This window comes from Danio aesculapii, chromosome 10 (genome assembly GCF_903798145.1).
Source record: "Danio aesculapii chromosome 10, fDanAes4.1, whole genome shotgun sequence".
Lineage (NCBI taxonomy): Eukaryota > Metazoa > Chordata > Actinopteri > Cypriniformes > Danionidae > Danio > Danio aesculapii.
The window spans coordinates 15,268,461-15,284,372 of NC_079444.1; the positions used below are offsets into that span (position 1 = coordinate 15,268,461).

At 32.7% G+C, this 15,912-nt stretch overlaps 1 protein-coding gene across 7 annotated transcripts in view; it reads right to left on the reverse strand.

The window, feature by feature from the left end:
• LOC130235728 (pro-neuregulin-1, membrane-bound isoform-like) overlaps window positions 1-15,912 on the reverse strand; it is a 196,319-nt gene that overhangs the window by 96,979 nt on the left and 83,428 nt on the right. For 2 of the 7 annotated variants that reach the window (XM_056466159.1, XM_056466160.1), the window contains exon 1: window positions 6,006-6,194. The exons of the other annotated variants lie outside the window; for them this stretch is intronic. In XM_056466159.1, coding sequence (XP_056322134.1) covers window positions 6,006-6,102 — 97 coding nt within the window. In that variant the 5' untranslated portion in view covers window positions 6,103-6,194. Of the gene's footprint in view, window positions 1-6,005; window positions 6,195-15,912 lie in introns of those variants that run through there. 7 annotated transcript variants of the gene reach the window in all.

Sequence of the window (15,912 nt, forward strand, 5' to 3'; positions counted from 1 at the left end):
ACATTGGTGCAGAAAAGAGAATAAAAAGCCATAACAATCAGATTGAGCAGCATTCAGCAAATTCAGATCCAAATCAAATTAAATGTCATTACAAACATTTACAAATGAACTCAGCCACACTTCAATATCTGAATGATTATTTTTCTTCATTAATGTCACTTTTCTTCCTCATTTATGAAGTGTTGATGTACTTGAATTAGCAAGCATTTTGGTAGCTCTAAATACATGCAGATATTTTATATGCAGATTTTTTTAATATAAACACCTTGTACAGTATATACACAATATGTGCTCCATCTAAATGTGTTAAATATTCTATTTTTTAGTACATACAGGCACTTTTTTGGGATAGTTCACCCAAAAAATTTAACTTTTGCCATCAATTCTCACCTTTGACTTGTTCCAAACCAGTTTGAGGGTCTTTTTTTGTTCTGGTGAACATAAAAGTAGATATTTTGAAAAATGTTGGAAACTTGTAATCATTTACTTCCATAGTAGGATAAACAAAAACTATGGAAGTCAATGATTACAGGTTTCCAACATTCTACAAAATATATTCGTTTGTACTCAGCATAAAAAATAACTAAAGTTAAATCATTTTATTTTTTGGGTAAAATCTCTTTAAGATGAAGTGGGTCTGTCAATTTTTGGTTTCTTTGTATTTTACAAGGCCTTCAATACCAGATTCCTGCATCGAAATGTAAGTGCAATGTATTTTAGTGTTTATGTTGCATTGAACAAAATAAAATCAAGGTGGGATACAGGTTAAGGTTAGAGACAGGTGTGATGGTATGGATAGCTTTATGGGTTGGTTAATCTCTAAGGGATGGGTAACTATAAATGTAATTATAGAAATTCATTACACATGTAATTACAAGCCTATCATTCTTTAATTATAACTATGATGTAAAAACATGTATGTACACATTTAAACGTAAGTAGTAGTTAAGGTCACTTAATATGAGGGGGGGGGGGGGGGGGGGGGGGCATTTTTTACAATGTACTATACAACATATTTCAAGTTTACACAGGTGTTTGAGAAATATGGGAGTAACAAATCAACCAAAAAGTGCCACATTTTAGTCTGGACCATTTTTTAAGTTAGCATTTGATCAACTTCTTTACAATTATTAAAAGCTGCTTCAATATTTTATGTCTAATGATAACTTATTTTTCATTGCGATGCAAGAGCCCAAATATTTCACAATAATTCCTCACGTTTATACCCACACTGCCATCATGCTCTAAATCAACAAACTGTTTCATCTACAGTAAAGCTGGCATGAGCTTGTTTCAACACGAGTGCATAACGAAATCAAATCTTCTGCATAATATAATACTATCCTAAGAAAAATTCCTTGCATCTATTCAGTCGAAACATTATGCCATGAGTCACACCTGTCACATTCAAAAGCAGGTTATGAATGAAACAACCCAGGCTCATTGGAAATATATGCCCAGGACTACATTTCTGAGAACTGACAAATATGTACCCTGGACTGCGTTGTCTTGCTGTTTTTGTTTTCACAAATCCACAAGAGGGCGCAGAGTACATTTTTGTCAATCTCAAGTATGTTACTGAGGCATGTTTTGTCATATGTACCATTTCTCGTAAACCAACCGAAGGCCACTGTGTATATTTCTGCGTATCTTAACGGTTTTCCTGCACAAGTATGTCATTGTGCATAATAGATAATTTTGATATCTTTCCCTATACCCAACCGATAGTGTTTTCAAAAGCAAACTAGAAGAGAAAAGCCATATGCTTCTACAACAACTTCACCCTGCTTTTTTGGGCATTTCGTTTTAATGTGCCTGGTTTATGGAACCATCCTTCACTAGACTCAAACCCCTGTCTGCTCCGCTTCCCAAAGCTTTGTAATGTTCGCGGTGAGCTACCGAGCAAACCAGTCAAACCACAGTCACACAACAAATCAGTCAATGTACTGTCCCAAAGCATTCGTTTTACACACAAAATGCAGCTATATGTACCTGCAAGCACATATTCCTCGGTTGGTTTATCTCACATAATGTTACTACTTAGCATTGCTGTAATAATAATAATAATAATAATAATAATAATAATAATAATAATAATAATAATAATAATAATTCCTTACATTAATATATATATATATATATATATATATATATATATATATATATATATATATATATATATATATATATATATATATATATATATATATATATATATATATGCTTTTCTGGACACTCTAAACGCTTTACACATTTTTTGGGGAATCTCCTCATCCACCACCAGTTTGTAGCATCCACCTGGATGATGCGACGACAGCTATATTGCACCAGACCACACACCACGTGATAGCTGATTGGTGGAGAGGAGACAGAGTGATGAAGCCAATTATGATATGGGGATGGTTAGGAGGCCATGATGGACATAGGCCATTAGACCGGGGTTAAACCCCTACTCTTTTTCGAAGGATATCCTGGGATTTGTAATGACCACATAAAGTCAGGACCTCGGTTTAACGTCTCATCCAAAAGAAACCGCTCACTTAGCAATATAGAGTCCCCATCAATATATTGGGGTGTTAGGACCCACACAAACTGCAGGTTGAGCACCTCCTGCTGTTCTCACTAACAACACTTCTGACAGCAACCTAGTTTTCCCATGTGGTCTCCCATGCAGGATCTGACAAGGCACAACCCTGCTTAGCTTCAGTGGGCGACCACGTGAGAGTTGCAGAGAGCTAGCTGCCGGCAATAATAATCAGTAATCAATTACGAGTGTGTGTGCTAAACAACATACAACAAGAATCAAAGATGAGATGCCCCATTTTGGAGTCTGCATCAAATGATTTTTTTACAAGCATTTTATTCATGTTAAACAAATAGATAGCATTTGTAGAGATAGTCCACTTAAAAATTACCATTACCTTATCATTTAATTTCACTCATTTGGTTTTAAACCTTTATGAGTTTCTTTTTTCTGTTGAACACAAAAGATGATATTTTGAAGAATGCTGACTCCTGCGATCCCTTAACTTCCATAGTAGGAGAAAAATACTATGGATGTCAATGGGTGGCAGCTGCCAGCACTCTTCAAAATATCTTCTTTAGTGTTCAACTTAAGAAAGAAACTCAAATCTTTTTAAACTATAATGAATAGTGAGAAAATAAGGACATTTTTTCTTTGTGGTGAACGATTTTTTTTAAATGCAAGTAAAGTGTTTGCTTTAAAGTTTCAAATAAAGTTGAGAAGAATAATGTTTCATCTTCATTCAGCATGAGATTTTTTTAGGTGACAAAAATCTTTAAAATCTTTCAAATCAAATCAGTCCCTCCAGGATTTTGCGAGTCGATATCTCTTGAGATAAAAATATTTTACATGCCATTTTTTAAATACCAATGCAAATAGATACCATTATTTCAATTAGTTTCACAGCATAAACAAAAATTTAAGCAAATGATGGCATAAGTCACAAAATCAGTCATTTCAGGCCACAAATATATAATAAAAAACCCTCCTTATTGCCTGCAGGACAGTAGTGAAGTATAAAGATTTGATTTTACACTTAATTCATATCATGTGACTGCATTGTGATCCTTTAATAACAATTTTATAGCAGTAAGCCATCAAATTATTCATTATTTTAGTATATATGACTGAAAATTATTTTTCCTATTTAAACTATTATCACAATGACTGACATTTTAGAGTCTTCTCCACTGTCATTGTACCATTAAGTAGGTTTATTATGTAAAACATTTAAGATAGTAATTATTTTGAACAGAAAAGCTGTATTACAATTGTATTGTTTTGATTCTTAAAAACCCATTATCCCATTTTAACACCTTTTACATTGATTCATTTTGCAGACACTTTTATCCAAAGCCACAAACAAAAAGGGAAAGCAAGTGATTCCTCATAATGAAGCAATAAACATGATAAGCAGACTACAAAGCTGTAAAAGTGTCCAAGGTTTTAGTGAAAGTTTCAAATTGTGCAATCCAGAGAGCAAAATCTTATTAAAACTTGGTGAAAATAGAAATCATACACTGTAAAACAAAAATAAGATTGCAATAGTTCATGTTAGTTAATGTACTTACTAACCTGAAATAATAATGAACAATACATGTACAGGAATTATTAGTTATGGTTTAATATTTACTAATGCATTATTAAACCCTTTAACTGTCTGCTCTACCAAATGGTTGACCATGTTTTGACTATTTTAAATAATGACTTTTAAAATCATATAAAGAGTGACTGTTTTAAATATTAGTTTACACTACATAGCATTGTTGGTTTACAAAAAAATTACAACAACAAAACATTTTAAATAAGAATATATTTTATGGCATACTTCAAAAAATAAAGATGATTTAGTATTCAAAAATGTTTTATTTTGATTTGTTTTATTAACACTTCATATTTTAAGATTTTTCATAGTAAATGTATTAATTCCAGTACTTTTACCATGAGCCGACATATCAACCTCTATCAAATGGTTGATATTTTACACTGTAAAACCCAACAGTCAACTTTATCAAATGAAATGAGTGTAGTTAACTCAAAATTGACTGAAAGTTAATTCTACTCATTTGAAAAGAGTATTGAACTCAGTGTTGAAGGTAATGAGTTTATTAAATACCTCATTACTTCAACTTAAATAGAGTAAGTTCACAATACTCATAAAGATTAGTTTTTGTTAACTCAAATGGTTTCTTGCAATCGGTTTCCTCAAATGGTTTGAGTTGTCTTAACTTATTGAGTTTTACAGTACTCACTTGGTTTGAGTTCTCTTCATTTATTGGGTTTTACTGTGCTTAAATTGCTTCGTTTACTCAAATGGATTAAGTTTACAGTACTCATTTGACTTCGTTTTTGAAAGTAAATGCTTTGTTGCAATTGGTTTTCCTTAAATGGTTTGAGTTACCTTAACGTTTTGGGTTTTACAATGTAGAAATGATGGGATGTGTTGAAATAAATGCATTGAGTGTGTTAACTAGCGATATTAGGAGTTAATAAATGCATTCCAAAACATTTTTTGTTGGTGGGGCAGTTAAAGGGTTAAAAATTCAGGCTTGTTAACATAACTAATGCACTTTGAGTGACCGCGAACTAACAATGAATGACTTTATTACCATTTAATATGAATACTTTAATAAATAATGTAATAAATGTATTGTTCATTGTTTGTACAAGTTAGTAAATGCATTCATTCACTTATTGTAACCTGAAATTATCCTAACCTTATTGGAAAGTGTTACCAAAAATAATGGGACAAAATATCATGGAAACAAATATTTTTCATGATACTTTAAATAATTGAATCAGTTAATCAAGTTTAAATTATTTTTCAAAGTTTTTTAAGTTAAACTTATTGTTATACTTTAGTTATACTTTTTAGTCCGTTTTATTTATGTTGACATAACTATGAAAGTTCATTTGATTCAACTAAAAGCAATAATTTTTACAAAACAAATATAAAATTCATATTAAATAATAAGAAATTATTATTATAATAATAACAAGAACAAATCATGAATTTAGAACTCAAGATGCTCTGTGTGTCTTCTCAAATCATGCCGAAGAACATGATTTTCAGGTTTTGCTAATAAATCAAGTGAAAGTGACACAACAAACACTAAAACTTTCTCACACTTCTGTATTTTAACAAACCAAATTTTGGCTGAAATTGTTATAAACACTTTTCATAAATGTCAATTCAAAGTTCGATCTCACAGTACTAAACGAACTCCGGTCAGTAAGTAACCTGTGCGATAAGCGGGAAAACCTCTTCATTAAGTCACCAGACCAGTGGGTCGTGTTAATGGTTACAAACATTTCTCGCTTCACAGAGTCACATGCAGACAAACGTCATGGAGAATTGCAACACCTGTAACCTGCGCACCTCGCTTTCAGCAAAGAGAACTGAGAAACCATAAAAACTGGCTGTCAATCCATTCACACAATCTGAAAACTCAACACCTCGACACACCAGCGCTCGCTTTACCTTGCGGAGAGTTGTCAGGCTTGTTTGATCTCACAGACTCCTTATCCTTTTTCTTATCTCCACTTTTCCCTTCTTTGCCTGCTTTCGCCTCAGCCATGATGCCGTTTGGATGTGGGATTTCAGTCAGTGTTGTCAGTCAGTTAAGTAGTGCGCAGTGTAAATGTGGACTCCCTCCAGTCAACTCTACAACAGAAGAAACTCTGCCCCGTGAGTGTGTTTTACTCAGATGGAGGGGCGGGATCAGCTCTCAGTGGGTCAGATTTCTGTGTGTCTCAGAAATTTGCTGTACCAATTCAGTGTTTATTTTTCTTAAATTAATTAATAATGACTGTTGTTGGTGTATTAAAATAAAATAAAATAAAATAAAATAAAATAAAATAAAATAAAATAAAATAAAATAAAATAAAATAAAATAAAATAAAATAAAATAAAATAAAATAAAATAAAATACATTTATTTGACAGGTTTTACAAAAAGTACAAAATACACGTTGAAGTAAACTGTTGAGTATTAAAACAATATTTCCATTGTGGTCCACACTGTTAATACAAACGATCAAAGTACAAAAGACTTGTTGTGCAAATCAAAACAGCATTTAAAGGGCTAATTCACCCCAAACTGAAAATTCTTTCCTCATTTACTCACCCTTTACTTGTTTCAAACTTTTATGAGATTTGTTCTTCTGTTAAAGACAAAGGAAGATATTTTGAAGAATGCTGAAAACCGGTAACCATTGACTCCCATAGTAAACGACATGGTTTTCAGCTTTCTTCAAAATATCTTCTTTTGTAATTCATTCAGTACACTTAAAAAAAAAAACACTTTAAAACAACTTTTAAAAAATTACTTTAAATTGTTACAGCAATCATTTAACTTTGATTTAATAAAAGAAATGTAATTTAATGCAAAATTTAAATATTTATTGTGGTCAATAAAAAATTGCTTTCACATAAAGTAAAAATATTGTTTATTATACAGTAGAAACACTAAATATATTTTTACTTAACTACAATCTATTTTACCCTTAGATCAAAAGTATAATCTTGCTTTGGACCAACCTAGAAAATTACTGTAATTTGCCAATTGAAATGATCTAAATATAAAATCTAAATTTATAAATTACCCTCAAATTATACTTTTGACTTTTGAAAAAGAAAAATTTATTTTAGTATTAAACAACTTGTTTATTCTGCCAAGGGAAAAGAAACACATTGACTCAAAAGTAAAATGCTGTTTTTATAGACAATTAATGAATTGATTTATTTTGGTTTGACTTAAATACTATGACAAATAACGTTAAAATATGCTATTGCTAGTTGCTTTATTTTCAACAATGAGGTAAACTATCTGCTGGTGCTTTCAGTATGACTATAAATGCCATGCTAAACGGTAATCAAACTCACAGAGAAAGATAAAAACTGAAACCAATAAATTAATTATTAAATAATTAATGTTCAACCGCCTGTGGTCGCATAAACTGCTGGATTAAAGTAAAACTACTCTGGCCCTATATGAAAATGCACGTTAAAGGAAAGACACAGTAGTTTAAATTTTTCAGTGTACAAAGTAATACATAGATAACATTTTTTCAACAAAATTTCACCTTACTTTGTGAGTATATGAATTCGTACAATCTCATTCGTACTATTTTGTATGATTTGCTCATCCCCAATGACGGTTGGGTTTAGGGGTGGGATTCGGTGCCATGCCTTCTTTTTTTTAAAAACATACATTTTCGTATGACTAAACTTGTATTGAATTTGTACGAATTAGCCACTAAACTGACAAAATGTAAAATAGTTACGTTTCCTTTTGAGATCAGGTTGTATTGTATACCATCCAGACATCTTAAAACGGCTGGAAGAAGTTTATGTTGAAGTGTAATGAAGAAGAGGACACTTATATACACATGATCTAGGGATGTTCAATAGTTTAGCCATTCTGGTTTAAAATGTGTGTAATACTTGTTAGGAATTGTTAGGGTTGTGATTTACCTGCAGTACCATGACTATGCCTTCTTGGTGACAGATCAGTAGGGTTGGGTATCGTTGGGGATTATTTCGATACTGGTGCTAAATCGATACTTTTAAAATGGTACCGGTGCCAAAACAGTGCCTGAACCGATACTTTTGAGCCACAAAATTATGGTGGATGACTCTAGAAAAATCTTTTACTTGACAAAATCTTTTTAAAAATCATTTTAATAGAACAATATAATTAAAGTTTAAAGTAAACATCAATTCATATTTTATATATTTGAATTACACTAATATATTTGATCATTTGTTGGTTAGCATGAATTTAAGACTTGCATTATGAAAATACATTAGCTTACTACTAACCTATGGAAAGACTGTCATCAAAATACTGAACTCCTTTTTTCTAGGGTTGGGGCTTGTGACTGTTTACATGGTTATCAGTAATCTAATGATTTGCCTTAATCTGAATAAGACAATAATATGATCAAGGTGTTTACATGAGTTGCTTTTTTGCCCTCCCATTCATTTAAAATAATGTTTATGAAAATTTTCACAGTGTTTAATAAAAAAATATTCTGCAGTCATAATAAGTTGTATATCTTATTGTTTATTTCTTGAATAAAAGCAGTTTTTAATTAAAAAAAATTAAGGTCAGTATTAATAGCCTCCTTAAGAAATATTTACTGTATATTTTTTGATATACACAACAAATCAGTTACAAAATAATTTGACTAATTATTTCAACTTTCATAGTTAACTGATTAAGTCTTTAAATTACACTTTAATCTGAATAAAAGACTATAAAACACTTAAAGGGACTTTGTCTGAATACAACTGTCTAGTCTAGTAAAATGTTATGCACTGACTGTCACTATGGGGAAGATAAAAAAGTAGATATTTAAAATTAGTTAGTTAAACTATTATGTTAAACTATTATGTTTAAAAAATGTGTTGTAAATAAATCATGTGTTGAAGACGAAAATCAAAAATGAATGAAGGCAAAACTAAACGAGTTGAATATGACTTACATGAGTGTGATTGAAAACTACATTTGATCAATGTGTTACATCTGTTCTTTGGTACTTGCCGACGGTAAATTCAATACTGTATTTCCTAACGTAAAACTATGTACACTCAATTTCTGATTAATAATGGTCTCTGCATAGCCGAGGACTATCGCTATTACCTGTGTCATTTGGGCGTCAACCTCTGACGAATGCGGGTAACTAGGCTAATGCGCGCTGCACCATAATGACAGAGAGAGTAAGTGCAAGTGTCACCTAGAGCGCGCAGAGAGAGGCCTCAGTCATATCTCCGCAGTCTGACACGGGGACTGGTGGAAGAGTGCTTATTTAATGGAATTTGATACCGCACGTTAAATGGAAAGAAAAAAACGCAGGTGTCTCTGGTCCTTTTAAGGTTATCAAAAATCACTGTTTACATGGCAGTCTAGACTCTAAATCAGAGTATTGTCTAAATCATATTAAAATCAGAGCATTAGTGTCTATGTACGTACTTATTGAAAGTGCCAGATGATGTCAGAGACAGTGCATTCCTCTGCCTTTGAGCCCTCAAATGTGTCATTAAGTTTGACGTGTTTCCCCCTTAGACGCAACTTTTGTAAATCATTTTCTTCACGATGTTGTGTCAGAATCCTTGCTTGTAAAATTAGAATGCTTAAAATTAGCTTTAGAACGCTTAAAAGCAAATTTGATGAACATGCGTGTTGATCATGCGTGTTGAACGAGCACGCTGCCATGGTCAATCCGCGCTCAAACAAACCTTGTCGTCGAATCTACCCGAATCTACCCTGTGCCTCGTAGTTTTTTATGAGGCAGACTGAAGTGCGAGCGGTTTTGCTTTCTTCCTTGAGTTCGCCCTGCGTCTATACCTGAAATAACAAACTTCTTGAGCTGATGATAATAACCTGCGCTTGATTATTGACGTGCTTTTGAAACCCGATCCTGTCAGACACTGACAAATGCGAGAGTGAAGCGCAAAAAAACAAAGGAGAAGCCGGAAAAAAGGAGCACATTATTTTTCAGCAAACATGAACAAAATGCCATGTAAAACTATTATCTTCACCTTTTGGACTAATATGAACTGGAAATGATGGAATTACTGTCTAACAGAGGTTACATGTGCTGCTGAAGATTACAGACACAGATGAGAGGTTTTCACTTACTGTAGGTATTTTGTTTTGTTTTTGAACCTAAATATGGACGTAATGTCTGCTATATGTAGTTCTTCTGTAGTTGGTAACATATCGGAGACTGTAAGGGGCTGTATGTGTTTATATATGTTCATTTATTTATTTAATATATTTACAGATGTTACAGTAGGCTGTTTCGCACTGTCATTGATCTGCAGTTATAATCTATAAACTCATATAATTATAATCTATAAACTCATGTTCATAGAAAAGTTAGTAATCAAAATTTCTACACAAGTATTTATGTGTGTAAAGCATCTGTTTTGTGAGGAGTGCTTCTCATATGTGAGCGACCTGTACAGCTTTTTTGCAGACAGTTCCTTGAGCGAGAATGATGTCGACTGAAACTTTCTGTCATACACCACGCCCACCAAAAGTGTACCCTTGGTAGTGGAAACGCAAGCCTGATCAAGGTGACCCGTACCGACCCGAACCCTACCGTACTGTACCAGTCAGTGGAAACAAGCCATATGTGTGCCTTTGATGCACCCCTTTCTTATGTCCTTGTTGCAGCACCAGTGGCACCAAAATTAGGCACCGAAATTCATATGCTGATTTGATCCGATAAATACCGGTTACAAAGGTACCGGTGCTATAATGGCACCGGGTTTCGGTACCCAACCCTACAGATCAGTGGAACATAATATAGGGGAAAATCATTTACTCTTCTCAAGATTGGCTGTATCACAATCCCAGGATGATTTTACGTAAATGCAAATGGTATGACTGGAATTGCCTTAGAAGTGTGTATGCTAATAATGCTGGAGGAGTGCATAGAACTTGGGTTAATTTCTAACAACATATAAAATCAGGATGAATGAGTACAACTGCAAGACAACCTTAATTTTCATGTATTTTCATTGAAATTTTAATCGTTAATAATTTGGGCCCTATCATACAAGGTGCAAGACTTGAATGGCGTAATTTGTTGCTACAGTAGGTGACACTTTAATATGGCCATTACCGCATGTACCGCCACCGCTCTAAAGGAGTAAGAACATGTTTTTTAGGTATGACTGCAGTTTGCGACTATGCCGCCAGGGGGCACAAAGGGCGGGATGTGAACAGACTGAAATAGCCTATACATTAGCTATAAATACTCTGCTACTTTTGAATAAAGATAAACGATGAAACAAAGCATTAAAAAGTAAACTAGGCTACATTTTTCAAAGGCATTCGTTATGACATTGATAGGATCAAACTTATGATTCCTTTTTAATATTAAGACATTTTCTTTGAAATCTAAATTAATTAAAGCATTAATTAAATCCTTATTTTTCAAAGAGCGGAACAAATTATCATCTCACAGTTGGACGGGCACAAACAAAAATATTATTTGTATATTATTCTTGGAAAAAAAATCTTTTTGAAACCAATTTCGTTTGCTAGAATGTTTAGAAATAGTTTTGAAACAAATCTTTGTGGTTAAAATTAAATATGTAGGCTAATGGATGTCTTCAGTGGAGTGCATACAACACCATTTCCTTACTCCACTAAAGTAAAGGAGTAAAGTAGAGAGTAAAAGTAAAGTAAAGAGAAAGTAAAGAGGCTGAATGGAGGAGTCTCATTCTTTATCCTCGCTGCAGATGGTCTGTTTAACTGTTTTCTCGCAAGTTAAGTGTTCGTTTTGTCCACTTACAAAGACCGCCATGTAAATAATAAATTTCACAGCGCAAACTGTATTTTTCTGTCCTTAAAGTAGCAAAAGTGGATTCGGACACACCCTTGCACCATGCACTTTAGACTTTGCATCTAGATCATTAAAATAGAGCCCTATATATTTTTCTGTTGTTTGGATTTCCTCGGTGATGAGCTGAATATTTAACTGTTAAGGTGATTATGGAATACTGTTATGAATTGTAATGTGATTTGTGTTTTTTAGATTAAAAGAATTGTTGAATTAAAAAAAATAAATATATTTCTGTGTGTTTAACAGAAGAAAGAAACGCATAAAGGTTTGGAACCCTAACCCAACTTGAAAGTGAATCATGAGTAAATTTTCATTTTGGGTAAACTATCCATTTAACTTCTGCATGACTGTGCTGCTTTGAAGACTTCCAAATGACTGAAAACATGATTCAGCTCTAAAGATTGATGTGTATAAACTGCAGTCATCATATACTCTATTCATGTACTCAGGCTCAAGTACTACTTGAATACTTAACAGTTATTTATCAATGGGAAGGCATTATAGAGGCATAATGCCTGCGTCATCCTCTTCCTCTCTTTAGCACATTGCTGACATAAGCATGGCAGGCCTGACAAGACCAGACTTGCTGGAGTTTTACCAAGGTTTGATGAGGATCTGTGGTCTTGTTTGGCATGACAAGTGGGACAAATGTCAGACTACAACAGCCGAGAAGATCATAGAAACACTCCTGTCATTCACACTGAAACTGTGATACTGTACATTCAACAGAAACTGACCTGACTGATTGGACTGCACTATAAATATCAAAATATCTTTCCATGAAACTCTAAAATTATATGTTTGTGTTGCACGTCTATATGACAGTTTAAACTTCTTGAGAAAACTCTTAGATTTTGAGCTTTTCACGTTAAATGTGAGCTATAGGACCACAAAACTAGTTATAAGTCTCATTTTTTTTAAAGTTTCAGTTTTTTATTCATCACATGAAAGTTGATTAAGTAAGCTTTCCATTTATACGGTAATTGTGAGGGTATTAAGCTGGATTGATACTTTCGCCTGGCGCCGCATCGCACACCTCCGCTGACCGATCCACTGACCTCATGAAACAGACAAGGCTTTTATACTTGGTGCGTTCACCGTTGTGATATTCTTTAAAACGACAGGGAGCGGTCAGAAGAAACTGACTGTAAAATCAGACGGATAAACAGAGAAGTAGAAAGTTTCCGGTACTACGTCATATCATTAATATCGTTAAATATTTTTAAACTAATTATTTTTTAACTAAATATTTTTTATAACCATTGAAGATTTTTTAAATTAAACTTTGATGCATCACTTGCCTTTGTTCATACCTCAAACTGTTTTACCTATTAAAGTTTATTAAAATATTAATGACAAGAGAACATGAGTTGTTCTACAAATATATATCTTTTATTATGGCAAGAATAAAAGCAAAAAAGTACACTTACAAAAAATTACAGATGTGTTTTTAGATTTAGCCCGCTCCACAATTCACACATTACTGTCTGGCTAGTCCTATACTTATCCAATAACTTAGGCAATAATGATCCAACATTCCTGACCATTATCACCAATAAATCCTAGAAAAACAGGCCATCAGTATATTGTAAATCGACAGGTTCAAATATTCCTTTCCAGTTATCAAAGAAATAATCTGTTCCTTAATTATAGTTTTGTAACTATTAAATAGTTTTAAATTCAAAATTGTAATATGTACATCAGTGTAAAACCAGACCAAGCCCAGACATAAAAAAAATATCCAATTTAATAATAATCAAAACAATGTAAATAGCAGATTAGAAGTTTGAATTTTAGTAATATTTCAATTATCTATTTTATTGCTTATTTCTAGAAATTTCCCCAACACTTGATATGAGGGAACACAGATTGACGTTGTACACCAACATTATAGGGACGTTGCATTTTGTTTAGAAATGAAAATCGAGTTGATGTCAGAACTCAACGTCAGGTCAACGTCAATGTCCAACGTCCAACCTAAAACCAACCAAATATCAACGTCTAATGATGTAACAGCTTGACGTTGTGTGGACGTTACCACTATTGACATTTATCAGACGTTGGATTTAGGTTGCCCTACATGATGAATAAATGTCAGTATTTGATGTCAATATGATGTTGATTTTAGATGTTGGGTCGACGTTGGATTTTGGTTACTTTCTAACAACCTAAAATCAACCAAATATCAACGTCACTTGACGTTATTATTGGACATCAAAATAACATTGTCCTTAGACGCTGGCTAGATGTTGAATTTTGGTCACCTGAAGTCACAACCTAAATCTAACCTAATAATAACGTCTTATGACATTGTGTGCCAGCTGGGCAATAACTAGATACACTACAGAATGTTACGTTTACACACATGCACAAATTACATGTAAATGCATTAGCTTTTAACAGCGTAATACTCACTACTCAAGAGTACTTTTGAAAGGGCTACTTTTTACTCATACTTTGAGTAATATTTACAACCAATACTTTTAACTTTACTTGCACTACATTTTTAGGCAAGTAATCGTACTTTTTCTTGAGTATGAATTTTCAGTACTTTTTCCACCACTGGACACTTCACTCAACGTCTCTCACTTTCCGGACCAGGTGAATAACACGAGTTGAAGTGTCTTTTCCGAGCTCAGAGCCCTCTTCCTGGACAGCACGCCAAATATTCTTTAGCCTTTCAAACACCTGTTAACTCGTGAATTTGCCCTCATGTGAAAATGTAATTCTTTGTAAAAAATGTAAAAGTATTGCTTATAACAGAGAGAAGATTTTTTAAACACATTTTTAAATGTAATAGATTTAATAGCTAATTTCTAATAATAATTTTTTTTGTCTTTGCCATCATGACAAAACATAATATTGTTCTACTTATATTGCAAGATGAAGCTTAAAGTGCAGTTTAAAGACTTAATTGGTCATTATGTTATCTAGGCAAGTTATGCAAATAAAGCAAGTTATTGTATAACAGTGGTTTGTTCTGTAGCCAATCGAAAAAAAAAAAAAATTATTTCTTAATGGTGTTAATAACATTGACCTTTATTTTGTTTTCTAATTTAAAAACTGCTTTTATTTCTACCAAACGAAAAGAAATAAAACTTCCTCGGGACAAAAAAATTATAGGAAATACTGTAAAAAAATGAAGAATGCAATTTCATAGGAGGGCTAATTTCTTTAACTGTACATACTGTTTAATCTAATACGCTCATGATGTATTATATTCTAGATGACCCATATAGCTTTCATGTTTAAAATAAACACATTGACATTAACAAGTGATTAATATAATGCTGAGAACATAAAAAATAAGGCAAATATACAGTTGCAATCAGAATTATTAGCCCCCATTTGATTTTTTTTTCTTTTTTAAATTATGTTTAACAGAGCAAGGAAATTTTCACAGTATGTCTGATAATGTTTTTTCTTCTGGAGAAAGTCTTATTTGCTTCATTTCGGCTAAATTAAAACATCTTATTTTTTTTAAAACTATTTTAAGGTCAATATTGTTAGCCCCTTTAAGCTATTAATTTTTTCAATAGTCAACAGAACAAACCATCATTATACAAGAACTTGCCTACCTACTATTACCTCAAACTGCCTAGTTAACCTAATTAACATAGTTAGGCCTTTAAATGTCACTTTAAGCTGAATAGAAGTGTCTTGAAAAATATCAAGTCAAATATTATTTGCTGTCATCATGGCAAAGATAAATTAAATCCGTTATTTGAAATGAATTATTAAAACTAATTTTTTTAGAAATGTTGACAAAATCTCTCCATTAAACAGAAATTGGGGGAAAAAAATATTCTAAATTTAAAAAAGGATTTTGTTTTAATGAAACACATAGTATAACAATTGTAACATCATTTTAGTTGTGTAGTCTGAAATCTGATCTGAGGCATGAAAGGATGTAATAATGTTTTATTTACAGTAACTTCAGACATGCTACATTCACAAATCCGTTCCTGAGCCGTTTCCTTCAGCACAAGCACTGGCACGTCTGCAACTGAGCAAACAGGTAACACT